The sequence below is a fragment of the Anabas testudineus genome, chromosome 10 (genome assembly GCF_900324465.2).
Source record: "Anabas testudineus chromosome 10, fAnaTes1.2, whole genome shotgun sequence".
Classification (NCBI taxonomy): Eukaryota; Metazoa; Chordata; class Actinopteri; order Anabantiformes; family Anabantidae; genus Anabas; species Anabas testudineus.
In genome coordinates, this window is record NC_046619.1 from 14,795,530 (window position 1) to 14,821,971 (window position 26,442).

The following is a 26,442-nucleotide window of genomic DNA, read 5'->3' on the forward strand; positions in this document are numbered from 1 at the left end:
TAAATTACTTTAATATTGTTTTAGGTGCATTTTCCCTTTGTGGTGAATGTGCTGCTTCTGATAGCCAGTCCACTTGCTCCATCTAGTGTTCAGAACAGCTCAGTGGGCAGCCGAGCACACTGACCCCCAGTCTGTCACACTACATACAGTGCATCAGTAGGCTACATATTCTGTAATCATAAAAAACCAACAGCCATACACTACTCTACGTTGATACCTTTCATAATGGAAACCAACAGATCACACTTCATATATGCAATGAATTAAGCTGTGATTCTGTCAATCACATCATTAACAGGAAGATTTGTAAAAACTGCCTCTTCAGTTTCACAGAACTGAGCCTGGTCTTTGTGAAAACACTGTGCCTAATGCACACTGTTGTCTCAGATGATTGGACATCGATATTTTTCAGCCCAGAGTGGACAGGCCTGTATAACCGGTTTAGTCAACGCATTATGGGATCCTTTTACATCATTTTTTGTAACATGAGACCAAAGTCTTCTCTGTCCCAAGAAGGAAGTACAAGCTGAGGCTGCATTTTCGATCCCTTTTTCTTCTATCTGGCCTCCTCCAGCGCCGCAGTACATGAACACACCCACCCCTGTTTGCCGGATCAACAAGACCGCTTTTGAATGTTTAATGAGCATTTTAGAAGAAGTCATAATGTCATGTCGCTAATGTCCTGTAATGATCTTCCTGTTGATGGCCACGCCTCGATGTTTTCTCTTCCACTGCGCCTCTGACAGTTGTCTGACAATGGTTTGAACTTTCCTCAACGCACACCACTCGTCTTCACTTCTCTACCTTCGGACTGCGAGTATCCAACCGGCTGCTTTGGCTTCGCTTTAGAGAATCATGACTTTCCCCTTGAGAAAATCTGTTTCAGGTACTGTGTGCTGCTGTTTGCTTTGTGAACTGACCCTGAACGTGTTGATCGTTTTTAACTTAAATTCATTTTTTAAGTGTTGTTGAGACAAACCTCCTCATGTTAATGGATTTTCATGCTGTTTATTTATTGTTTATTATTGTTTATTACTGGTTTATACTATCGATCCGCCTTGGAGCTGTCCGCGGTGCTGAAATAGACCTGACTCCAGCGTTGAACAGTTTGAGCTTCGCTGTTTTCTTCTTTAGTGTTGTCCTTGTTGTTGGGTTGAGCTTTTTTTTTTTTTTTATTGTGTTAATCCAGATCACAACTGCAGGAAGTTTATATTTTATTCGTGACTGTTAATTTTTCTGTTATTTGCTGTGTTTAATGTGATTCCGTTTCGCTACATGTGCGACTTAATTAGGCGACGACTTGGATTTAATCAACGTAAAAAAAAAAAAATCATCAACCTGATGTGTGTTGCCTGTGTTAGTGGAGTTTATGGTTGAGCAGAGGAAATAAATAAAAACATATAGGCAACAGTTTTGTTTGGGGACTGTAGATGGCACCATTGGATAGGCTGGTAACTGAGCTCAGTCCAGGACTGGATGGCAGTGACCACGTTTCTCAGTTGATTTTTTTTCCGGATGTTAATTTCCAAATGTGCCTACTTTAAGCAAAGTAGCCTACTATACAAGTTATGAGAATAGACCCCCGTAAAAGTGGACAATCTAAGTTACACAGATTTATTAAGTTACTACTGAATGTGTGTGGATTTCTGTTTAATCTTGTATTAACATCACCGCCGCCCCCTGATGATGGCTCCCTGCTGTTTTATCCCTTAAAATGCTTCCACGTGCTTAATCAGGCACATTCATTGGTTACTAAATGCTTTCAGTTGTTATACTTAATATTTACTTCATCATCTTTATATTCTGAAACAGTATTTTTTCATTTGTCTTATAGTGGAGCTGCATCAGTAGTTCTTAACTTTTATTAAGTGATTTTCAGTCTTGGTTTATCTAATAAAATACCAGCATTTTGCCGTATCGTCCCTTTAGGTCTCTCCCTCCCGTCTTTTCCATCTCTCCGCCCACACAACATTTCTCTTCTCTTTCTCTTGATATGTATGATCGGTAAATTATCTCCTAAGACGGTCCATATGGAGATCATCATTTTCTAATTGTGCAAACTGACTGGGTTTGTCTGACTGGTAGGATTGCTTGTCCTCTCCCTCCCACCCCACCGCTGATTCTCCAGGTTGTAGGTGGGATGCTCTCAGCTGCACAGCTGAGTCTGTGCTTTGCGCTGGACTCAGATACAGCATCCACGATGAGGCGCCTCCTGCGTTTACCTCGCGTTGTCTCGCTTTAACCAAAGGGAGGAAAACTAATGGAATATCTTGCGCGAGTCGTTCACATCCTCTGCGGTGCCTTTCTAAACGCGCTGTAAGTGTCTTTCTGACAGTGAGGCACTAGAGAAACCACATAAAGAACACTGCAAACTCTCCCCCGGCGTCTGCAAACAGGTGTTTCCAACCTATGGCTGCGCACTGAGCTTCATTTCCGACTGTCTGCAAACCTGAAGACCATGTGTGTGGCCGTGTAGTTGGCAGGATTATGCAAAAGCGCGTTTACACACACGAGGTTTGTGCGTATTTGTTGTGAAACTGAGAACATGATCGAGTCGGAGGAACATGCTACGCGCTGTGGTGAAAGTCTTTGTGCAGCTTCATGGAGGAACGCGTGGTTTGTTAAGTTTCACTTTTTTTCTCGGAGAAACAACGGACAATTCACGAGTAACGCCCAAATTCACGAACAATGATTCATTTGGACAACATCTAACTGGTTTTACTGAACTGCTGGAGCTGTTTTGGTGACTGTTTCCCCCCCCACCCGGCTTTGCAAATCATTCGCTATTCAACGAGTCGTTGTAGTTTGTTCCTGCTGCGCACGGACATCTCCCTTCACAGTCCACCTTTCTGGATTCAAAGGGCTGAATATTTTCAAGCTTCTCTGGAAGTTTTTTCCAGAGCGCTGCCAAACTGGCCATGGCAGCAGCGATTGCCAGCTCCCTAATCAGGCAAAAAAGGCAGGCGAGGGAGCGGGAGAAGTCCAATGCCTGCCGCTGCGTTAGCAGCCCGAGTAAAACCAAAGGAAGCTGTGAGAAACCCAGTCGACTGAACGTTTTCTCTCGGGTCAAACTCTTTGGCTCCAAGAAGAGGAGAAGGAGACGACCAGGTCTGTTGTGCAGTTTCATCAGGCTCTTGTCCTCATCATTAACTCTCCATCTATTGTACAGTGTCATTATATTTCTAAAGTCCTCAAAACAACAGTTTATCAAGCAGGGCTCAAAGTCCATGCAAAATATTTATAACTATGTTCAAGTTTGTGAGAGAATGAGGGGGCTTCTTTATAAAGGTTGTCAACAGAGAAATCACATTTGGCAGCTGAAGCATAAATTAAACTGATGTTTTATCCTCCATCATCTTCTTCCTTTGTCCATACTGGACTGGAAATGCAAAAGTAGATCTAATAAGTCGATTTTGGAAATCACCAAACAATTTCTATAATTTCTTAATATACATGATTTTCATATAATAACACTGAGTAAACTATAACTTAAATAAAGTTGCTTAATGCATTTAAAGTAACAGAGAGAGAGAGAGAGAAAGAGAGAGAGGTTGACAGAGAGATTTAAATATCAAGGTCATAACATTTACACAGACTCAGACCACACTTTCATTTAGTTCAAGCGTTATATTATATATATATATATATATATATATATATATATATATATATATATATATATATATATATATATTTCCCTGAATTCTATGTTGCTGAAATGTGTCCATTTAAAAAATACTCAAGAGATAAAAAGAGATAAGTAAGCTCTGATTTTGATTTCATAACCAGATTAAAACCAGAAAGTATTTTAATTGTGTCACTGCGTCCTCAGTCTGGTGAACACAGGTCCAGAGTGACTCTTATTAAAACACTTTCATGTCAGTGACAGTCAATCCAGAAGTGACCACAGGTGCATATCTGACCTGATCACCTCAGAATCAAAGTTCTCAGTGTGTGTTGATGTGACAACTACACAGCATTGCAAGATTCAGCTGTGTATTTTCTCCCAGGCTTATGTCAGTTCAGTCCATTTCATTTCCCAAGCTATTTTATAACTCTGCATATGGTGCACCTGGAGGTTAGGTCACATGTTTATGCAACATCATAACTTTTCTGCAGTTTTTTTTTTTTCAATTTGTGTTTTGTGGATGAGTGTGACTCTGTGTGACTTGCACATGGTGCCTCAACAACAGAAAGAACTGGCATCTTTCAGGAATACAGTGTGGAGTGCGGATATAGTTTCATGTATTGTATGGTAGTAAAAGTAGTGTGCACGCACAGAACATTCTTCTGTGTTTACATCTTATTCTAACGTGCCAGTTTCTACTTGTACCCCCATGGCTGCAAATCCTCCAACTGTAGACATGATTCACACTCTCTGGCTACAGCACTTATTTTGTCTAGGCGATAATGAATGCACATCGTTCAACAAATTACTACAAAATCCTTACAATAGTTCTCATGCACAGACTGAATAAACCATCTGCACAGCTAAAGTAACCACAGTAAGGCTAGAATTGGCAGTACTAAAAGGTAAGAGAGATGAAAGACTAGATGAAAGGATTAGTAAACCACAGTAAAGGACACTCCACCAGGGACAGTAACCAGGGAATGGAGAGCACTTAGCTCTTATCAGACATTTCACTGATGCAACACAGACAGACTATCCAGCCACTTCAAAAGTAAATGCTCTGCTACTTAAACCATTGTATTTTACAGTACTTATTAGGGCTCATTGTTTTTGTTGCAGATTGTCTAAACTGCACCTATACTAACCCAAATAAGATATTTGGATATTTTTTCTGACAGCTAATCTCTACAAGACAGATCACACGCGGTAGAAAGTGGTATGAAGCATGGGAATAGAAAGAGGGGGTGACATGTTAGAAATGTCCTTAGCCATCTTAGACTGCTGAGCCTCCGCATACTCTTAAAGCTTTTTTTTAAAAAATTGGATTCTATTTGTTGTTGTCCAGCTGTGATCTTATTTCCCTCTTGTCAAACCCTAGCGTGTGCCTTTTTAGTCACCTCTGTTTTCAATATTACTTAAATATTATTTAAATATTCCTGACATCCTTTTCAGCCTGTCTGATGTTACAGCTCAATAAAACCAAATGTTCTTTAAATGGTTTCAATTTATCAGACCTCTTCCTTTATTTGTTCATACACACTATACAGTAAAATTTAATGACCCTTGTAAAGTGTCTACGGGATCAATGTAAGTCTGGGTTTAGTACATCAGCAAGCACAGAGCGCTGATGAGTCCTCTCATTTCATAAAACCACAACTGAGTGGGCAAGCTCATTTGAAAGTGCCTTAAATTGCAACTCCTTGTACGGCTCCAAAACTAACAACACAGGATTTCCATCAAAAGGTGTCCAACTCTTTTCCACATGAAGGCCAGACTTCAACAGCTAAACGTTGTATTCACATGTTTTTGGTAGTGATTATGGGTCATGTTTGCTTAATTGACAGGATTCTAAGCCCATCACAGCCAGTCCTCATAATTGCTTCACTCAGCCTTTGACTAAATTGGATTTTATGGTTCCAGTGATTCCCAAAATGGCCTTAAGCAGTGAACCGAAACTGACACTTCAAATGTCCCTTTAGAAGGCTACAAGTGACATCACGCCGCTTCTTTTTATGTTTTTCAACAGTTTGTAGTTTTATTCCCGTCTCTTCCTTTTTTCCACAGAACCCCAGCTGAAGGGGATTGTGACGAAGCTGTACAGTCGACAAGGTTTCCACCTGCAGCTGCAGGCAGATGGAACTATTGATGGAACAAAGGAGGAGGACAATGGTTACAGTAAGTTTCCTCTCAAAATTTTGTTCCCATTCTTTCTCATCTATTGCCATGATGTATGGTTGGTCAGGGTTGGGGACCAAAATAAATCAATATTATGAATTGAACATCCAATTCATGGCCCTTGAAGGAGTTTAAGAGAGATTCAGAGCTCTGCTCTCCTTAGATTAGAATCCCTTTTTGTTGTTTTAAATCAGTGCTTGTTTTTATTTTCATGGCTGTGTATAAACAATATTAGTTCATAATACAAAGAAAAACACAACATTTTTTAATGTCTGTGCATTTAAGTGATTCATGACTGTTGAATTTGATCTAATCACAGTCATTCTATAGCAATCTGAACAGATGACTTTTACTGACAGATGGCTTTTTACTCTGCTACACACTCACTCTGTAGTGAGAGCCAGTTTTGTCATATACTATGTATTGATGCATCCCTATCATTGCCATTACACCCACCAGCTCTTTGTTTTCCAATAGACAGATTAAAGAGGAGATCGGTGGATGAGTTGCAGCACAGCCACTTGTCTGTTAACAATGCAGCAGAAATGGACCACCTTATAATTATACATTGCAGTGAACATCACATGCTTTTAAAAATTAGAGCGGTACACATGTTAGTGACCTTTGTAAAATCCACTTTGCCCCCTTTCTAATACAATATTGTTGAGAAAGAGATCTAAATGGCACACTAGAGCAGCTTTGATGCAATACTTGCTGTGTAATCTCGACACTAAGCAGACGTAAACACTGCTAGAGCCTCTGAATTAGTACCTTGGTATTCAATTAGTCCCTTGGTGGAAATGATGCATGTATCTTACATATAAATAGCAGCTCTGTGCAAGTGGGGTGTTGTCTAAGCAGAACAACACGTTGTAATTTGTGTAGAATTTGTTTCCTAAATAAAGTGACAGCAAGCTTAAATACTACACAGAGCACAGAGTAGCAATGAAGATAAAACAACATCTTACCCACGTGCATCATAGGCTACTTCACATCACACGCAGACCGCCCCACCCATTATGCCTGCATTGACTCACTTTTTTGTTGACTTATATAACAAGTGTCCAGCACGAAACACCAAAGTAGTTTTAGGGGAGAAAATTAAAGAGTGTTGCTGAGTAGGAAAAGGAGAAAGAGTGAAGCTCTTTGCACTGCTCCAAAAATAGTGTTGTTAGGCGCTGGGTGCGCTTGTCTCCATGGTGACGGAGAGTGCAGTCCTCTTGGAGCTACTGGTGTCTTGTGATGGTGGGAGAGGACCTACTCAAATTCGCACACACACACACAAAAACAAAGATTTGATCTCTGCTACTATAGCTTGCTGAGAAGGCACACTTTGGTTGTTTGGCTGTTATAATAAATAAGTTTGATATTTCTGTGACACTTTCATTAGGAAGACATGCAATGTCAGAAACAACTAATTCAAGTCTCACGAATCCCAGCGATTTCTCGCCTTAATACAGTATCAACTATTTTCTTGTGTTGCATCACAAACCCACTGGGTATATAGAGGGAAAAAAAAGAATTGGATGGCAACTCGAAAACATTTTGCTTGAAACGTAGGTGCTATTTCACCGCACAAAATGCTGTCCACTCAATCTGGTTCTCAGTATAGGTTATCAAACTTTGTTTTTCTAAATGGACACAAATGGAAAGTATGTGGAATTTCATGGTTTTCTGCATTAATTTGTCATAAAATGTGATCTGATCTTCATCTAAATCAAGAGTATTAACAAATATAATGTGCCTAAAGTAATAGCACAAAAAATTATGATCTTTCATTTCTTTATTGAGAAAAACCATAAAAATCTCACAGTGCAAGTGGGAAATGTATGTGAACCCCTGGAATAACGACCTCAAAAAACCTAACCAGAGTCAGGTGTTACCATAGGTTAAGGAAAATTGTTTTAAGGTCTAGAGCTACTTCGACTGACACAAACCACTCTACCAGTCATAATGACCCCAAGAGCACAACAAACTTGATGAATAAATGAGGAAAGAAGCAACCCTGAAAGACAACCAAAGATTTCAAGGCATCACTGGAACTGGCTAACAACTGTTAGCATGTGTCTACAGTAGGTAAAACATTGAACAAGCAGGGTGTCTATACTAGGACAGCACAAAGGAAGCCGCTGCTTACTGAAAAAAACATTGCTGCACGTCTGAAATTTGCAAAAGAGCACATTGTCATACCATAGCAGTATTGGCAAAATGTTTTGTGGACTGATGAAACTATATTGAACTATTTGGAAAGAACAGCAGTGCATTTGGTGTAAAAAGGTCACTGCATATCATCATGAAAACATCACCCCGATTGTAAAGTACAGTGGAGGAAACATCATGATTTGGGCCTGCTTTGCTGCATCAGGGCCTTTGTTGAGGGGAAAATGAATTCCCCTCAACAAAGTGTATCAGAAACATCTTCCGGATAATGTGAGCATGTCTGTATGTCAACCCAAAACACACACAGAATGGCTTCAGAAAACCAGAATCTGCCTTTTGGACTGGCCGAGTCAGACCCCAGACGTCAACCCAAAGTCTGATCCGCAACTCATGAAAGATCAGAATTTTATTTGTGGTATTATGGTACTCCAAAAGGTGCACATACTTTTTCTTGTCACTATATACAGTATTTACATTAGATGTATGCAATGCAATAAAATTGATTTAACAGATTTATTGCTAAATGCAACATCCTGCATGATTTACCTAATGCAGCCTTATACAATTCTTTAACTCAGTTTTTCTGAGCCACTGCAGCAGAACTGTAATCAGAAGGCTGTACAATGTTGTCACAACAGATTACATTTTAGCTCAGATTTGCCGCCCTGTCATATTCAGACTGCTCTAATTGCAGACATGCTGCTCCCAGAATGAGTAACAGATAGGACAACTGTTTAAAATGTGACTAGCCATTACTGGGAACCTTCAGGTTTATTGTCACACTGAATTGGTCATGACTCTTGGACTGTTAGTAGGTGGAACTGAGATACAGAGACAGCCTGCAAGCCATCATAAAAACTGTCCCTCAGACTTCCTCACCCTTCCTATTCTATGTGCATGTCTGCACCACAAAAGGTTTGCGAGTGGGTGGCAGCCCTGTCATCCTCTTTAGTGTGCTCAGGTGCTTCTAGGTGCAGGGAAGTAATTGAGTTTCCCCTCTTGAAAATCTCTATCAGTACACAGGCTTGTAATCCTTCTGAAATGAAGTGGACTGCAGATGTGTACGTGTCTGTCGTGGTGGGAGTGTGAAGGGAGAAACTCACTGAGCGATGCAAAGAGAGAACACTGCAATTATAAAGACAAGAACTGCTCAGAGAGCACGATATTTCAGGAGAGAAAGAAATCTAATAATCAAATCTAACGCCATGGTAAATACAGGACAAGAAAAAGGGAGACAAAATGTATATTCACACAAATGTGTCTAAATGTGTGGAGTTTTTTCTTTAAAAAAAAGTCAACAAATCTTGTCAGTTTGCCAGAGTACTGACAAGAGATTTCACATCCCTTCTAGCACTGTAGCAAAGCCAAGATGAATCAATCTCAACAATAGATAATAGGAGAAAGTGACATCTGTAACCTATAACCACAAAATCTTTGCTTACCCTCCACACAGCAATGCTGAAGAATGGTCCAAAAAGTATCAGAACTTACAGTAATAATACAGTGGTTAAAATAAATCAATAGTTCCTGACGTATTGCATGCACTTTCTTAGTTCAATCAGTCTACGAGAAGTTGAAATATTTGATTTTCAAAATCACCTGGTCACTGTACAGAACATCAAGATAGACAGCGATAGACGTTTTATCTGTTTTTGGGCAGTATCTGTTGTACAAAACTGTACAGTTTCAGACAGCGGACATAAGTTATTGAGTTATGGTTATATAATGAATACTTAATACATGGAAAAACACTGAGAACTCTTGCTACTTAGCATTACTGTATAGACAAGATGAAAACATTACTGTATGCTTGCGACATCTGTTCTGCAAATACATGTCAGCAAGGGCATTCATTCGAGGGCTGGCACATGAAATGATAGCATCTTTATCAAAAAGATGTGATATTCCCTTTTTATTATATTGTTATTATATTGTTATTATACTACAACCAAAATATCACTGCAAACAAGTCATTTGGGGCATGAGTGTACTGTATATTCACAAAGACCTTTTAGTTGGAATTTAAAGAAAGTACTGACATAAAGACAGACTAATACACAGATAAAGAGGGAGAGACAGAGAGAAAATGAACTCTGGGAGTTCTGGGACTTAAATGCCTTTTATACTGAGCAAAGAATATGCTGGCAGTGCCTGTTTACTCCGCCTAGTAAATACATTATGCATTCCTATGGCTGTTGTTTACAATGAAAGCCTGAAGAGAAGCTGTGATAAGGGCAGATGAAATAGCCCATCAAAAAGCCTCTACAGTGCACTTCGCTCAGAGGAGTCCAGATAGGGCTCTTCTAAGTGGTTAACGCGAGGACCGATAGTAAGGGCACAGTGACTCACAGCTGTGAGAATGAAGTTTAATTTTTCATGTCGTGTGCCTAAACCTGGAAGTCTTAAGAATAAAGAAGGAAACTTGAGAGCAATATTGCAATTCTCATAAAGGGTATTACAAATAGAAATCCACAGCAGTGGTGATGGTATCATTGTTTGGGAGTATGTCCAACAATAGTCAGAACAATAGGCGAGAAGTTTTCTTTTTTTGGAACAGAAGCACAACCGCAGACTTTCAGGTGGACGTTCATGTGCATATCTCTATTCAGAAAGTCGATTCCTTGCCATGCTTCTTATGAAACAAACACAAGCACACACTCGCAGTACAGGCTGACATTAATTAGGTAGAAGTGAACCTAATTCACAAGCTGGGCTGCCACTGGCTCTCATCAGTTTCACGACTCGTACTCATTTCTGTTGGTCACAGGAGGTTTACACTGTTTAAGTGTGGGTTTGACAATGAGGTCCTCGCATAGAGGTGTGCGAGTATTTTTACCTCCTACACTAATATGTATAGCTGCATTTCAACAGGCCAATAACGTCAGCGACAACAGCGGCACTGTCAGATAACTGCACCGTGATGGTCATAGTTTTTAAATGAGCTACACAATTTGTTTTTATACTTGATTTCTTCCCATCTTAAAAAAAAAGTAAATACCGTTTTTTTTCCAGAGTGTAAGCTTAACTTTGCATAGTCTGTGCTATCAATTTGTGTCTGTGTGTGTGCGCAAATACACAACATTGTGTTGTTTCAACATTCTCTCTGTTTCTCGTCTCTGATTTTGTTCATCTGCTTTTTGAAACACCCATGGGAGAGAGCAGTTGAGTCCCAGAGCTTATGTCGTTTCTCTATTTGTGGTTTTGTTTTGACAATTTACTCTCATACAGAGATATGGAACACTTATAACTATTTTAACACCTGACAGTGAATGCTACATAGTTAACCAAGCAGAACCCACTGCTCTTTAGGCTTGTTTTCTTCACTTTCTGTTGTGTACAGTGACAGAGGGTAAAAGGACAAAGTTAGGCAGCAATTTTGATTTAGACTCTAAAGTTAAAAGACGTCTCAAATACTGCAGTTGCAAGAAAAAGTAATGGTACCATTTGCAGTTTTCTGCAAAAATTAGTGATCTGATCCGTACAAAAGTCGCAAATATCAACACAACATTTACACAACCAAGAAACATACAGAAAGATGCTATTAATAGTATTGGCAACAGTGTTTTAATAACTGGTTGAACCACCACTGATAGCAGTAGCATCAAACAAGTGCTTTCTGTAGCTGTGGATTAGCTTTTGGATCATTCTTCCTTAGATAATTTGTTCACCTCAGCCGTATTGTTAGGATGTCTGAGTGCGCAGCTCTGTATGTTCAATAAAGACATGACTGTCAAGACTTTTTGTGTTTTATCACATTTCATAACCAGGAAACTGAAAACTGTGTCATTACTTTGTTATGCAACTATTTATGCCATGTAATCCAAACACAATTTATGGTAAAATAGTAGTTTATTTTATAAACGTATAATAAGTGTTTTGAATGATAATGAAAGTGTACACTTTGTTTATCTTTTGTTTCTGCCGTTTATCTCTTTTCAGCCATGTTCAACCTTATTCCAGTGGGGCTGCGAGTGGTGGCTATCCAGGGGGTGCAGACCAAACTCTATCTGGCTATGAACAGTGAGGGCTACCTGTACACATCAGTAAGTACAAGTGTTCATGTGCATGTGTATATAGGTGGGGTCAGGGCCTCTGTCCTAATGGCTGATCAGTATGAACAAAGCTTCCTGGGTGTTCGACAGACATCTCAGTTGCTATGGTGACATGACCGATTAGAATAAACACAACAAAAACATGTTTGTTTGTTTTTTTTTTTTTGTTTTTTAAAAAAAAAAGGAGCTACATGTTTTAAAGAAATGGAAGATGTTTTGCTTTAAGTGTTTATTTTAGAAAATTGGTTTTCTTTCATTTCTGTTATTTGAGGAAATGGACTGTTCGCTCTCACTGTGCCCATTCTGGCACATCATCATTCTAAGCCTGATGAAAGAGCAGGATCATTTTCCGATATAAGTCTGTGTCAATAAAAAGTTCAAGGATTGTGTGAGCAGGCGGAGCAGTGACATATCCGATCATTGCAGCTGGCTCCTCATCTTTGATTAAATGTGCAAGGTGATGAATAATTCAGTTGCAGGCCGAACAGTGTTCCTGTTTGTCTTCCTCCCAAATGCCACCATCACATTGTTTGTCAGGCATCACTGAGAGGACTGACAGGTTTGGTGGAGGTGCACCCAGAGGGCATGCAGACACACAAATTCATCGTTGATGGACAATCCTCATAGTCTAATTAGTAATGATTGCTCTGTATGGTAAAGGTCTCAGCAGGCAGAAACAATGATGACTGATAGAAACAAGCCCAGAAACAGCAAAGACAACCTAATGATCTTGTAGCCTTTTATTGTGTAACTGCCACGGACAGAAAATCAATTACATACTTAGACAGTAATGTGATGAAGAAAGAGAAAAGTTGGCCTTCTTGCCAAAAGCTAGCTGTTATTAAACATTATGCCATACATACTTATGTTAACTAATCACCTGAATAACAAGCACATACCAACAAAGACGATATCAACATAGTCAATGCATACTAAATATGAGATTTAGTTGCTGTGGTCAACTGCAACTGCAGTCATCAGATATAAGCAAAAAAGTTAGGACTGTCAGGTTGTACATCAGGTGTGGACTACGGAGCAAAACTATGAAGAGCAAATACAACACATGATAGAAGATCCAATAACGTTGGGTGCTCTGCGTGAACTAATATGATGCAATTTAATTGTAATATAAACAATGGAAATAAAGAGATTAAATGTAAAAAGTAAAACACTGCGATCACTCAGTGTCAAATTCACACTCATTTTTATGATGTATGTAATATATTAAGTACAATCAACTGAGCTGTGAGTCATGAGACAGAGCAAGTTGTCCACAAACTGCATGGTCGATGGCATTATCCAGGCTCTCCTTGAGCAAGACCCTAAAAACTGACACAGGATAAAAACGTCTGCCAAATGGCTGAATGTAACTGAGCTGCTGTTCTTGACTAATTATTTAAAACATTTCAGTACACTATCTAATTTCTAGTTGACAGTTTTGCTTAGAAACAAAAATCTCATTCAATAGAGCATTTGTGCAATCAAAAGAATGTCAACATAATCCACGAAGCCTTTTGCAAACGTTGTATGGTCTGCCTACAGTTACATTTCAATGAGTGCTAGCAATTGTTTGACAACATATCCATGGGGGTTGCTCTAGCTAAGCATGCCTAAGGGGAATATATGGAATGACTGAAATAAAACATATTTCTTCAACCTCTTCACACACACACACACACACACACACACACACAGTATTTAAGATGGCTCCCAAGCAGTCAGCTCCCAATGAGTGATTTTAATGATATGAACTTGGCCGCCAGTAATTAGGCATATGGAGCAAGCTGTAGGATTAGGTTAATAAAGATGAATCCTGCTGGTGAAGACTCCAAAGCCACGAGATACAGTATTGACCTATTTCTAAAGTTCCTTTTCTTTATCAAACATTTTAGGAGAAAATGGATGTCAAGCAAGTTACAGCTATCTTGGATTCAGTTTATATTATCACTTTATATTAGTCAAATACAGAACTTAGTGTCCATGTGATCACATGTGAAGCTTTCCATTTTTCCAACACCAACCTACATTAATGAGTTATTGCAGCATTATATCCCCCAATAGCCTCTGGAAACAGAATTTGACACAGTCAAAATCTAAATTGAGCCAAACACTAAATTGACATTTATTCTGTTTTGTTTTGTTTTTTTCAGATGTTAAATTTTAGTCAAACAGTGAAGACAATAAAAGCTGCAATCTAAAATTAATAGAGGTGAGGTGCAATATATACCATTGTAAACACCAGCTCTCGTGTTAAATAAAGAACGTCTTAGGTGTTTCAAATTAGGAGAATACAGTTGGGGGATGGGCTATAGAGCTTTCTGCTTCAGCTCCATTACAGAGGGAATTGAATGTGAGTGTGTATCTGGCTGCCTGATAGTCCCCATCGTGGTAGAACTGCTGCTATGGTAAAGTGCTGCCTTGAAGCTGCACATTCAAGCAGCCAATAGCAGGTCAGCATTGAAGGGAGATTCCCAATCAACAGTGTGGAGACAACAGATGACGTATTCTGGGTGGGGGACTGGAGTGCTGCTGCTGGGATCTGGATGTCTCCCATTAGTCTACGTGAGTGTATATAAGTGTATGCATGAATGGAAACAGAAATGAATGGTGTGTTTTGCAATACATTAAATGGGATTCATTACAGTATATTATCATGCATGTTGACATCATCATGTTGTGGATGTTAATAGCATTAATTTGCCAATCTTTTAGAGCATGGACTGGAGTTGCCTCACATATGAATACGGTGTGTGTGTCATTATGGACATAACTGGTTGTCCATGCAGTTCTCTTCTCTGCACACATTAAAGAAGAACAACATACACCAAGGAAAATATGGAGATAGTGAAAGAAAATGAGGAGTGATAAAAAGAGTGCTCATGTGTGGGTGAGGCAGAATGCACCACTGAAAATATATTCGTCAGCATCAGTGTGTAGGAGAGGAACAACCAATTAATATGTATTTTATTTTACTATCTTCTGTTTTACTGTTCACATGTTTAGTTTTGCAAAAGTAATGGAGGAAGTTTTGCATTAGAACCCCAGAATAGTCTTCTATTATATATTATACAAATACAATCTGCAAAAACAACAATCCAGTGTCATTTAATAAATGTGCGGTAAGGCGCTGGTTATTTCTACTAAATCTTAAAAAACACCGCCTATGTAATAATTTGAGATTTATTGATGAATTGGGTTTGGGTCTATTTTTAAACCCTGAGCTAAGTGGCGTCCACATATCTCATGAGGTGCCTTTGAAGTGGTGTTATTAATTTCCTAGTGGGTCATATTTGAATTAGTGTGAGTCACTGAGGCTCCAGTTGAGATCCGTCTAGACTGCTCTGTGCGAGTATTTAAAATGGAGAGTTCAGGGCTCTTTGGGTGGAAATATTTATCAGGCTTGCATTGAGGTTTAACGACACAGTTAAATCCTTGTGTTGGTCCTGAATCCTATGAAAGATTTTGTTCCTAAGATGTTAAACCCATTGCAATCATTTACTAAGGCAATGACTAAGGTAAATATGCATTAAGTGTTAACTTAAGGGCGCAAATAAAATGAAAGGTGATCTCAATAATACACAATAATACATATGCAGAGCTTGTGTAAGAGCACACTTTAATATGTATTTGTAGTATGAACAAAAATGAAGACAAAGGTATCAAAAACACATGGTACGTGTAACATACAGTATATATACGACAATATGTATTTGTATTTTGCCTTACTCCTTTTTTCCCCCCAGCTATTTACCAAGTACTGTGCAATGTCTTAATGTAAATAACCACTGGTGCAAGGTTTCACCCCACTGAGTTGTATCATTAACTATTTTGTGTTGTGCGTGTCTGTTTGTGTGTGTGTGTTCCTGGCTTGAACATGTACCCTGTGTGGGTGTGTCTAATTGTATTTGAGGATCTTTTCCACTAGCTTAAACCTCTCCTATTTATTCCCAAACATAAAACACTGCGGGTGTACTTTAGCTAAGGAAAACAGTGCTTTTTAATCCGTTTCCACTCTACTGAAAAGACCAAAACAATGAAAAGCCGGATTTAACCAGATTTATCTTGACTGTCCAGCCACAGCATTAGCTTTTGTGCATCTCACAAGCATTGATGTGGCTGCAAAGAAACTACAACAGCACTTAGTCCTGATTACATTGACATAATTGGTGTCATTTTCGTGTTGATATGGCAGCAGAATACACGTGGATTAGAGTGCAGCACTGATTTGGACTGTCTTGTAAACAAACAAACAAACAACAGATCAGATTTATTACGCTAGTATTGGGCCGTAAAAACTGTCTCAAATTCAACAGAATGGTGTTTGAGTGTGTGTCTTTCCTTGGTACGATTGCTTTACCAGTGGAATATTGATTTTACAGTTACCCTGACCACTGTTGAGTTAAGTAACCATTCAAAATGTTGGGGTCTCATAGAAATTTCCTATTTTTTCATGACAACATTCATGAAATCAGTTCAAATGAGAAATATTTCCAAATTATTAGGACATATAGTAATTAACAAAATTAAAAATAATCATAGCTAATAATAATTGCATCCTTCAAAGTTAGCTTTTATCAAATTTTGCAACAATTTGCACAAATACAGTCTTGTGGATTTCAGGTATTCTAGCTGTCAATTTGTTGGGGTAATCTGAAGACATTTAACCCCATGCTTCTTGAAGAACATCCAACAAGTTGTTTTAGCTTTGTGGGCAGTTCCCCAAGTAGTTCTGGTTTGTTTAGAGCTTTACAAAATAAAGTGACAGCCTTTGTTCCTCAAGATCCCTTTTACACTATACAACCTCACCAGCACCAAAGCAGCCCCCAGACCATTGCAGAGTCGACATCCTGTTCGACAGATTGCCATTGAGTCTTAACTTGTTAGAACAAGAATGGATTGACAAGATACTGAAGAGAGATTTTTATTTCTGGCCATTTTGAGTCAATAGTAGAAGCAACAGAAACTCAAATAAGTTACTGGTAAATGAGATGACATGGAAGGTACCATTTCTATTTAGACAGTTCTCAGCATATTGTTTCAAGATATTGTTCATAAGAATCTGAATTTTTCTATCATTTTTCTATTAGTCCTGTCAGAATAGGAATGGGCATCCCCCAACCATTTTGGCCCCTCCCTCCTTGTGTCAGTGTGAGCAAGCCTGTTGTCCAGTCTCACTCCAATACAGCAGTACCGGCCAGCAGTCTCTCCTCCATCTTGGCTCTAAATGTGCCCCTATGTGTATGTCTCAGTTTATCAATAAACTGTTATTCTTCTCCAGGGTAAATGTAATCAGCCAAATCCACATAAGCTCATTATTAGACGTAGAACAGAACTCCTGGCTCGAGAGCTGAACAGCCCGTTGTTTCGCTTCCAATTGCAGCTTGTGCATAACCGAGATGGATCCTGCTCAGCCTTTCTAAGACTGTTGGTGCTAATCTGGCCGAGTCAGACAGCAAGCAAGAAATATTACATAGAGGTATTACGTGAGGTGAACAACCAAGAAATAAAGTGTGTGAAATATTTTAAGAAAACAAAAAAAAAAAACTAAATATGTTCAATAAAATCCAACCCTGTGGAAAGGAGGGTAAAAAAAAACAAAAAACAAGACACTTTGAACAGTTTAGACAAAAGCATCCACCTCACACAATTTATTTATGGGCAAGGGAGAGAAGCACAGCATCGTTAAAATTATTACACTCCTTGTTCCCATTTATACTTTGTAGTCCTTGTGTTCTTTGTTTATTACAAATATTGTAGTATAAAGACTACATTAGTAGTCTAATACTTAGTAGAGTACTGGTACACCGAGCTAGTATACCACTTAAGAACACATGGACAGTGGTTAATCTGTCTTTCTATAATGCCATAATTTGAAAACACAAAGTACTGGAAGGACTATGCTAAGTTGCCTATCAAAGTTGCCCGACACTCTTTATTTTTTAAGAAATCTTAATTATGTTAATATGTGCAGAAATACTATGAAATTCTCTTACCGCTCTGTTGTGCAATATTGCTGCAATCTGCTGGGGCAGAAGCATCAGAGCTGGTGATGCAAACAAACCAAAAACACAGATCAAAAACACTGGGTCCGTGCTGGAACTACTCTGGAGCTGTGAACAATTTGGAGAGGAGGATGATGCTGCTGTCTGTTGTGGAAAATCTCTTACATCCTCTCCAAGATTTAATATAACACCAGAAATCTTGTTTCTGGTTGTGGCAATTGTTCCTCCTCTTCATACTGACTGTAAAGAAAGAATTCCTGAAGTTTCAAGATAAATATAATATGAATACTGGACTGAGAAAGAAAACTGTGGAAGATAGCTTCATTTCACTTTCCCAGACTGCTACCGCCTCATACTGTACTCACTTTACTTGTTCTTGTGAATGCATTTTACAGAGAGAAAAGACTATTCTTTTCCTTTATTACTCACATTTGAAGTGCTTGAGGAAGGGATGTAATTGTAGCCTGTACGAACAGGAGGAACAATTGCAGCAATCAATACAGGTAGTCAAATTAAAACATGTTCACTTAAAAAGTACCTAGTGTCTACTGGCTGCTTGACAATGCAAGCAGCTGTTTTTAAGACACTACAAACCAAAGGAAAGACAGCTAAGATACATAAGCAATCAACAGCAGATTTCCATTTTATCTAAGACTGAGGCTGAGATTAAAGGCAAGTGCAGACATGACCTCGAATAGATATTGATTTATGTGGCATCAGCTCAGAACCTCCACTGCTGAAACTAAGTACACTGTTAGGTACTACAGACGTGCCATGTGAGTCAAACGCTTTATTTCGTCATACATTCCTGTATAAACACTCCTGCAGGATGGTGAAGAGTACATGTTATCATTTTACATGAGTGGTTGTCTTTCTAGTGGAAAAACTTTAAAAAATACTAATTTCTTACCAAGCTGAAACAGTGTAAGCTCCCAGCTGGCTCTCCAGCCCTCCTGGAGGGTTTAGCATTTATTCAAATGGAGTGTTCGGTACCCCTGTGATGTTGCAGCTTATCTGAGAACTAGGCTGAGCCAACAGGATGTATCCACAGAGGTGATATGTCACAAGTTTCCTGTGACTTTAGCTTTGTTTCTGTTGGAGTTGTTGTTGTTCTGTGTGATTCCTAGTGCAGTCAGAGAGCACAATGAACAAATGAATGTGGTTGTCAGTTACGATAGAATGGTATGGGCTTTTGGGCTTTGTGGGTAGATCTCAGAAAAAGCAATATGCAATACTTTAGATGGTATTCTACAGGTTGTTCTCTAAACAAGTTCAACAAATAAAACATTTCCTGTCCTTTATGGTAGCCATTATGTTTCATATCTTATATACAGGATGTATGTAAAATGTATTGTATGCAAGTGGTTCTATAGCAGAGCTAAGCAAATAAGTAGGCATTAACCTCAATTGTTCTTTGGAAGTCTGCAAAGTTGTTCCAGTCGAGACTGTCTGGTTGTGACATGCTGTTTGTCACAATCTCACAGTGGGTCTTTGGCCCTGGGGACATGTCTTTGACATGTTACCATTGCCACCCACCAACATGAGGCATCCATTTATTCCAATTAGATGTAACAGTAGTAACTGCATGTACTGCAAGTATTTTTACTCACGAACATTGTCTTCAGAAGAAAAGGTAAAAGCATAAAGAGAAATATTCTTTGCTCACTAGATTTTTTTTTTTAGTTGCCTTTCCCCTCACACAGTGTCCCTTGAGCTCTCTCAGGCGACATTACCTTCTAACTGATTAGACACTGTTTTGTAAACCCACTGCCTAAGCAGCTGTACAACTTGGACAAATGCATATTTACATACCTAAGTATGCTTATACCTGGGTTAGGGTTAGGTTAGGCACCAATTATAGCGCACTTGTAAGCAGTACACACATTTCCATTAACATCTTCTTGTCAGATCTACAAATCCAGCTAATGCCACCTACCACCTGGACTTCAGAAGTTTATTCCATTGAGCAGAAGTATGTGCAATGTCATTATCAGGTCCCTCTGAAGATAGACTATGTAATTTAAGTCTAGTTTTTACCTAGGTCACTTTGGGAGAGTCAGAGACCCATCTCAAAACCACTCCAATGTTGTCTTGGTTGTATGATTCAGGTCACTGTTCTGCTCACAGGATAACCTTCACCCTAGATATTGGTTTAAGTCCAATAAATTCCAAGGGTGGCTGAAGTCCTAGACATTTCTCAAGGATAAGTAAAGCAAACAGGATGACCTAACCACATTTTGTGTCATGTCTTAAAAAAATCTTAAATACTGTGGCAATGAAAGTGTCCATACATAATAAATTACTGGGAGTAAAATGTGCCTGAATATGCTGCTATGTTTTAATATTATTCTGTATCTGTCATATAACTCTCATGTGTTCTATAAAGTGCTACATTATTCAATACAGTAAATTGAACAAATAGATTTAGAAGATTCTCAAGAGACAAATAATTTAAAGAAGCAGCTTGAGCTTTGAGATACCGTTCCTGTCACTGTTTTATGACCCATCGTAGAGGGTGTGTACATTACACAGCGTGTCCCTTTATTAAGCTGTACTTTTAAATAATGTACTATTGCATTTCAGATGATTCTCTTCATGAGAGCATGTCAGAGACTCTGTGAATTACTACCCGGCAACTACTATATACTGTATCTGCTCTTCCTTTTCCTCCACAGGAACACTTCACACCAGAGTGCAAATTCAAAGAGTCGGTGTTCGAGAATTATTATGTGACATACTCCTCCATGATATACCGGCAGCAGCAGTCGGGCAGGGGCTGGTACCTCGGTCTGAACAAGGAAGGAGAAATCATGAAGGGGAACCATGTCAAGAAGAACAAGCCAGCAGCCCACTTCCTTCCCAAACCTCTAAAAGGTAAAAATTACCAGATCTGCCTTTACATTTTACTGTTCAGCATTAAGGGTCAAGTTATAAGCTAATTAATATAAAAGACTACATACAGTGTTTATAGTTATTTTAAACAGGTGCACTTAAAGGTAAGGTTAAAAGTCAGTCTTCACATAAATGGATAGATGATGGATATTTTCAGACTATTGCTCTTAAATGTCTTTCATTGTGCTGCGCTCAGTTGTTTACACAAAAAGAGAAATTTTAGTTCTGGCTCCTTTCACCCATCTACACAGCAGGTCAAGCATAAAATGAAATGAGTGACTACTGGTTTTGGAAAAGTAACAAATGGCCAGACCCAAATCCCTTAATCCAGTGTTAGAAAAGTGTGGACATGGTCAGTTGGATCAGTTTCCTGACCCCTACTATACTGACAGCTTACAATCAGCAAAATACTCTGTATCCAGCATGGAGTCACTGCAACTGCATAATCCCTTGAGAAAGTTTCATGATTATTAGCAATGCCATTTTTTCAGTTGGCAAAGGAGTTGTTTTTCACTATAAGTGAGGCTCCCTGAGAACCACTGGCTTTTCTCTAATTAAATGTCCCAATTTTCTTTATACGTTCAGGCCATATGGATATTATTCTGCTAAAGGCTAAAGAAGTTGGTTTTTACATGACTCAATTTACCATTGGTCTTAGAGATGACTGAATGGACCTACTTAGTTGCCTTCTCCTGCTGTAGCCAGAAGCAGCAGAAACAATAGGCTTAAATGCACTGAATAGTAGCACCCAGGACATTACTGTCTGTACAGCTAAGTCACAGAGGACCCCACCCATCCAGGCTTTCTGTGTGGTAGTGTGACAGAAAATGAAACAGGGAGACAGGGTGAAATGGTTCTGTTCTCTCTTTTGAAAAGGCCAGAGTCCTTTTATCTTCAACAAGACAGACTTACCTGTCAACAGAGAGGAGACAGAGTCTGCTTTCACTTCAATGGGATAAAAGATATTTTTTCCTCTCAGTAAGACAGTCCTCTTTTTGCCGTTGTTTGAGTACAGTTTAGATTTACTGAATCACATCTAACATGCCTGCTAGCATTGTTAAGTTATTAGTGAGGTCCAGCAAATTGAGCAGAAGAGTAGGTTGAAAAGACAGCCTAACCATTAGTTTTATGTAGTAACATATTGTATTCTATTATGCAATTATGCATGACCAGTTGTTTGGATTACATTTTAATTTAAAAGTGGGGGAATGAGGGGTAATTGTAATATTAACTATTAAATAGATATACCTGTTAAATATTAAATCCACAAATTTGTATAAAAGCTGAATTTTATTCAAAGGTTCAGCATTGATTTCACAGCAGGAAATCCCCGTTTAGTGTTAAATCTTTATGTTCTTCTGTTTACCAATGTGATGCTGTCGCTTTTGGGCTCTCTAGTGGAGCTCATCCAGCCAGTATCTTATTAAGAACCCATGTCAGCCCTCTCAGATCACTCTAATAGCTTTTCACTCTCATTTCACGGGCCATCCAGGGATTTCAAAACACACTTAAGACCAATAGCCAGAGAAATAGATCATCGGTTTATGCTGAGAGGGAGAAACACTAAGAAAGAGGAAAAAAGGAATATAGAGGCTGGATCAGACAGTCATTCTAACCAATACTGAAAACACTGCCCTCGGTTGCCTGTTTTCTATTTTACATAAAGTGAAAATTTACCTCTTCTGTGGCTCAACAGTAACATGGAAATTGAGAAAAATATATTGAACAGATGCTATTTATGTAAAAATGATCCAGTAATGCACAACATTTCCAAAATCTTTTGCATAATTTGAATTCCAGATGTAGCAAGTGTTTTTTAAAAGAGCTTTGCGAGGAAAGAGAGGAAGGGGAGAGAAAAGGAGAATTTGTTCCAGCAGCTCATAAAGATTCAGAGGCAGTGGTGTTACAGGGCTCCAATTAAGAAGCTGTCTCTGTGCTAGCAGTGGCATCTTCTCCAGCCATTACTCACTACTCCTCTGGTTACAGTCTCAACCCACAGCCTCACATTCTGGCTTACGCTGGATGAAGCGAGTTCTGCTCATGTCAGTTAAAGCCAAATAGGAAAATCCTCTTACAATTCTTCCTGAAAATCTTGATGCAAGATACGGAGTTACTGGCAAAGATTTGTCAAGTGGATCTACCAGTCAAACAAGAGAAGATTAGCAACAATATGGGGGGAAAAAAAAAATCTAAAGATGGTTGTTACTAGGGATTGATTTTTAAATATGGCTAGCTGCAGATATTTTTAGGGGCTACCATCAATGTGAAGTCACCATTATCATTATAGAACTGTCTCAACCCCACTGGTACCAAACATCAACAGCGAGACCCTGCCATTGAGTGACTCGTAAATACAAGGATGGTCTCTGGATTGCTGCTCTAACAAAAAAATGCTGGGCTAAGTAAATAGTCTGAAACACTGCGTTCGCTGTTTCCACCACAGATTCCCTTAGGAATGAACATCAAATAGCATTCTAGGCAGAAGGATGTTGACAACATCCTGAAACCAAAGACTGTGAACCTCAGATTACTTGTATTTCTTCTGAAAAGCAACTGCTGAGATGCAGATTGGACCAATGCTGCATACACAGCAAAGCTAAAGCACTAGCAACTCCTGAATTTATAATGCCATGCTGGAATAGGGGATATTTTAACTTCAGCACCAACCTGGTATGCTGTGAGCTCTTGATTTAGCAAATTGTAGAGAACTGAAGTTTCATGTTATACCATCACAGCACCTATTTGATCACAGAAACTGAACGCAGTGCCACTAAACAGTTTGCTTTTTCTAAACTATAAAACTACAGTTCTAGTTTTCTGCCTTCTGTTTTTGTGAATGGCACTTCTCTTTTGTTTTCACAGTGGCAATGTACAGAGAGCCATCCCTCCATGACTTGACAGAGTTCTCCCGCTCCGGCAGCGGTACACCCACCAAGAGTCGGAGTGCCTCAGCAGTGCTCAACGGAGGCAAAGCCGTGAGCCAGAATGAGTCAACGTAGCCCGGCAGCCGCAACCCAGGCCTGGGGCCGAACCATGAGACCTTACCTCCAGCAGAGCGTGAATTCAAGCAGACTTCTCTCACCGATCAGCAGTTCAGGACTAGCTACAACAACAAACCACACACCAACACCATCAATAAAAATTATTTAGGCATCATACCGGTTGATCATTTTTTCCCATCTCAAAAACATCAAAATGTAAGACACGTAATGGCACATAAACCATTGTGGACTTCAAATACAAATTAAACATTCTGTTTTGAGCCTTAGATTAATTTAATACCTTAGCTCATCCTTATCTCATTTTATTTTCTTAATTTCCTGTGGACAGTAACCTTTCTTAGGTCATGTAGACACCAAGCACTCGTGCGTCTGTCAAGACAGGGACAGGAAGTTGGACATTGAGGCAGTCAGGGCAGTCAGTCATGGTGCTGGTCTACAAGGCTGCAGTGGTACAGTACGAGCCCTGATCTCTGTCTTATCCATGCTTCTGTGAATACAAAGCCTATAAACTCCCTGGTATGGCACAGCCTAGTGCTGCTGGGACTGTGACCAGCCAGACGGTAGCTCTCCTGCGTCCTAGTGCACACGCTCAGAGACTAACCTCTCTAGCATAGGAAAATGAAGCCTATGTTCAGCTGACCAGAAATATAAGGGACAGTGTGGCGCTCTTGCATTTTTTTTTTCCTTTTTCAGAGATGCCACAGCTGCATCTTGTCTTTTGCTAATTTTCTGAATTAGCTGAGAGCTTTTTATTTGATAACTGGTTGTGTTTTTGTCCCCTCTTGTTCTCTTCCCTTGCCATTGTTCAGTATTTTTATTTCTGTTGCCGTTTCATCATTGAAAGGGGTTCCAGCAAACCAAAGACAGAACGAAAGAGTGTCCCTTTAAACTGCTGAAAACCATGCCAGTATAAAGGCAAAGCTGGAATTTTTTTCCACTGTACATTTTGATTAAAGAAAGCAAAGATTTAATAGGAAAGTAACAATGGACAAAGGAAGTGATTTTAAAAATTTTGGAGGTGACAGCTTGTTTGATGTTGTGCTTTTTGCGGATATGCTCAAAGACAGATATGAAACGATTACTCTTGTGTCCCCATTCCCTTCTGTTACTACTGTGTTCACAATGTCTCCGTCTCTTGTCCTCGTGATCCGTTTCTTCCCTCCCCACCTATCTTTTCTGACCACTTCTATTGACTGATACAGTTCACCATATGAACATGGTGCAAATCCCTTCCCAGGATGCTTGTTATGTGTTTGAGTAACTTATTGTGGTGACAATATTTTCTATATTTAAAAAAAAGAATACTGTGGACTTTTAGGTGGCTTAATATTTTATAGGACACGTCAGATTTGTAACAGTGACAAAAAGAAAATAAATGCTCAAAAATGAAATCTTCCCTTTCTTGCACAGGGCATGTACAAACACAATTATGTACAAAAAGGACCCTTTTTGTGGGCTATATACTCTTCCCTTCTGCTACATAACTTCTTTCTGGTACATGCTTCTGGGAGGTTTTCTTTTATTGGTTTCATTCGGAGGTGGTTTGTATTAGGTGAACCTATCTGTTGCATGGGAGAAAGCAGGGAATTCTGGTCTAGAGCTGCATGATGTAGGCTATGTGTATTAACCCATGTTGGATCATGTGTTCCAAACTACCAGGCTAAATCTGATAAAACAACATATACAGGCAGATACTGTGGCTGTCTGAAAACTTCCAGTTGTTTATTATTTGTTGTATACACAAAAATGCACTGAATAAAATGTTTATATTAAGATATACTTTTAAAATGTGTCTGACTTTCTTCTTTGTCCTATTATTTCTGTGCCTTGTTCATGCATTGTTTGTTGGTGTAGAACTGGGGGCCAAACATGTTGCACCAATATATCACATATAAGTGTTCTTAATTGCCCGGGAGTTGAAGCTGGTGGAGAGTTTTTTTTTTTTTTATTGAAGTCATTATTACTAATAAATCATTATCTGTTTTGAAACCAAAAGGCTGAAGACTAGATACCCAGAAATTGCTCTAGTGCCGACTTACTCCACCGCCAAAGCAAGACCAATTTTAATTTAGGTTTTTGTTAGTTAAAATAAAATTAAAAATAGGTTTAGGTCTTTGCTTTTTTTTTAAATTAAATGAATTAAATTATGTTTGGGCACCAGATTACACATAAAACCTCAGGGTACAGTTTTATTCAAGGTAAATGCAGGTAAGTGTTTAAATAATGAGGAGGCACACAAAAACAACAATAATTGACTGGTGATAATTAACCTGCAAATGCACAGCACTTTATTATGTTTGGGTTTGTCTGGCACTGGGTGCCTTTAAACTGTGTAGGGCACAATAAAAGTCTGTGTGTGGCTCCACCAGGTTCGTGAACCACATGTAACAACAGCTCTTTTCTCCATTTAGATCTCTCTGTGTCAGGTCTGGTTCTGCTGACTCACATCTCAAGCTGAAGCCTGCAATTAACTTGCAAATATGTGTCAGTTACATTATATGCATGACAGTTGACTTAAAATTATTCTT

General features: G+C 39.0%; 1 protein-coding gene across 4 annotated transcripts in view; it reads left to right on the plus strand.

The window, feature by feature from the left end:
* fgf13a (fibroblast growth factor 13a) overlaps positions 1-25,660 on the plus strand; it is a 79,770-nt gene extending 54,110 nt beyond the window's left edge. For 2 of the 4 annotated variants that reach the window (XM_026358607.1, XM_026358608.1), the window contains exons 4-7: positions 5,696-5,806; positions 11,906-12,009; positions 20,696-20,894; positions 23,775-25,660. In XM_026358607.1, coding sequence (XP_026214392.1) covers positions 5,696-5,806; positions 11,906-12,009; positions 20,696-20,894; positions 23,775-23,911 — 551 coding nt within the window. In that variant the 3' untranslated portion in view covers positions 23,912-25,660. Of the gene's footprint in view, positions 1-515; positions 887-2,147; positions 3,109-5,695; positions 5,807-11,905; positions 12,010-20,695; positions 20,895-23,774 lie in introns of those variants that run through there. The other 2 variants (XM_026358610.1, XM_026358609.1) reach the window with 2 other exon arrangements.
* Positions 25,661-26,442: the final 782 nt, after the last annotated feature.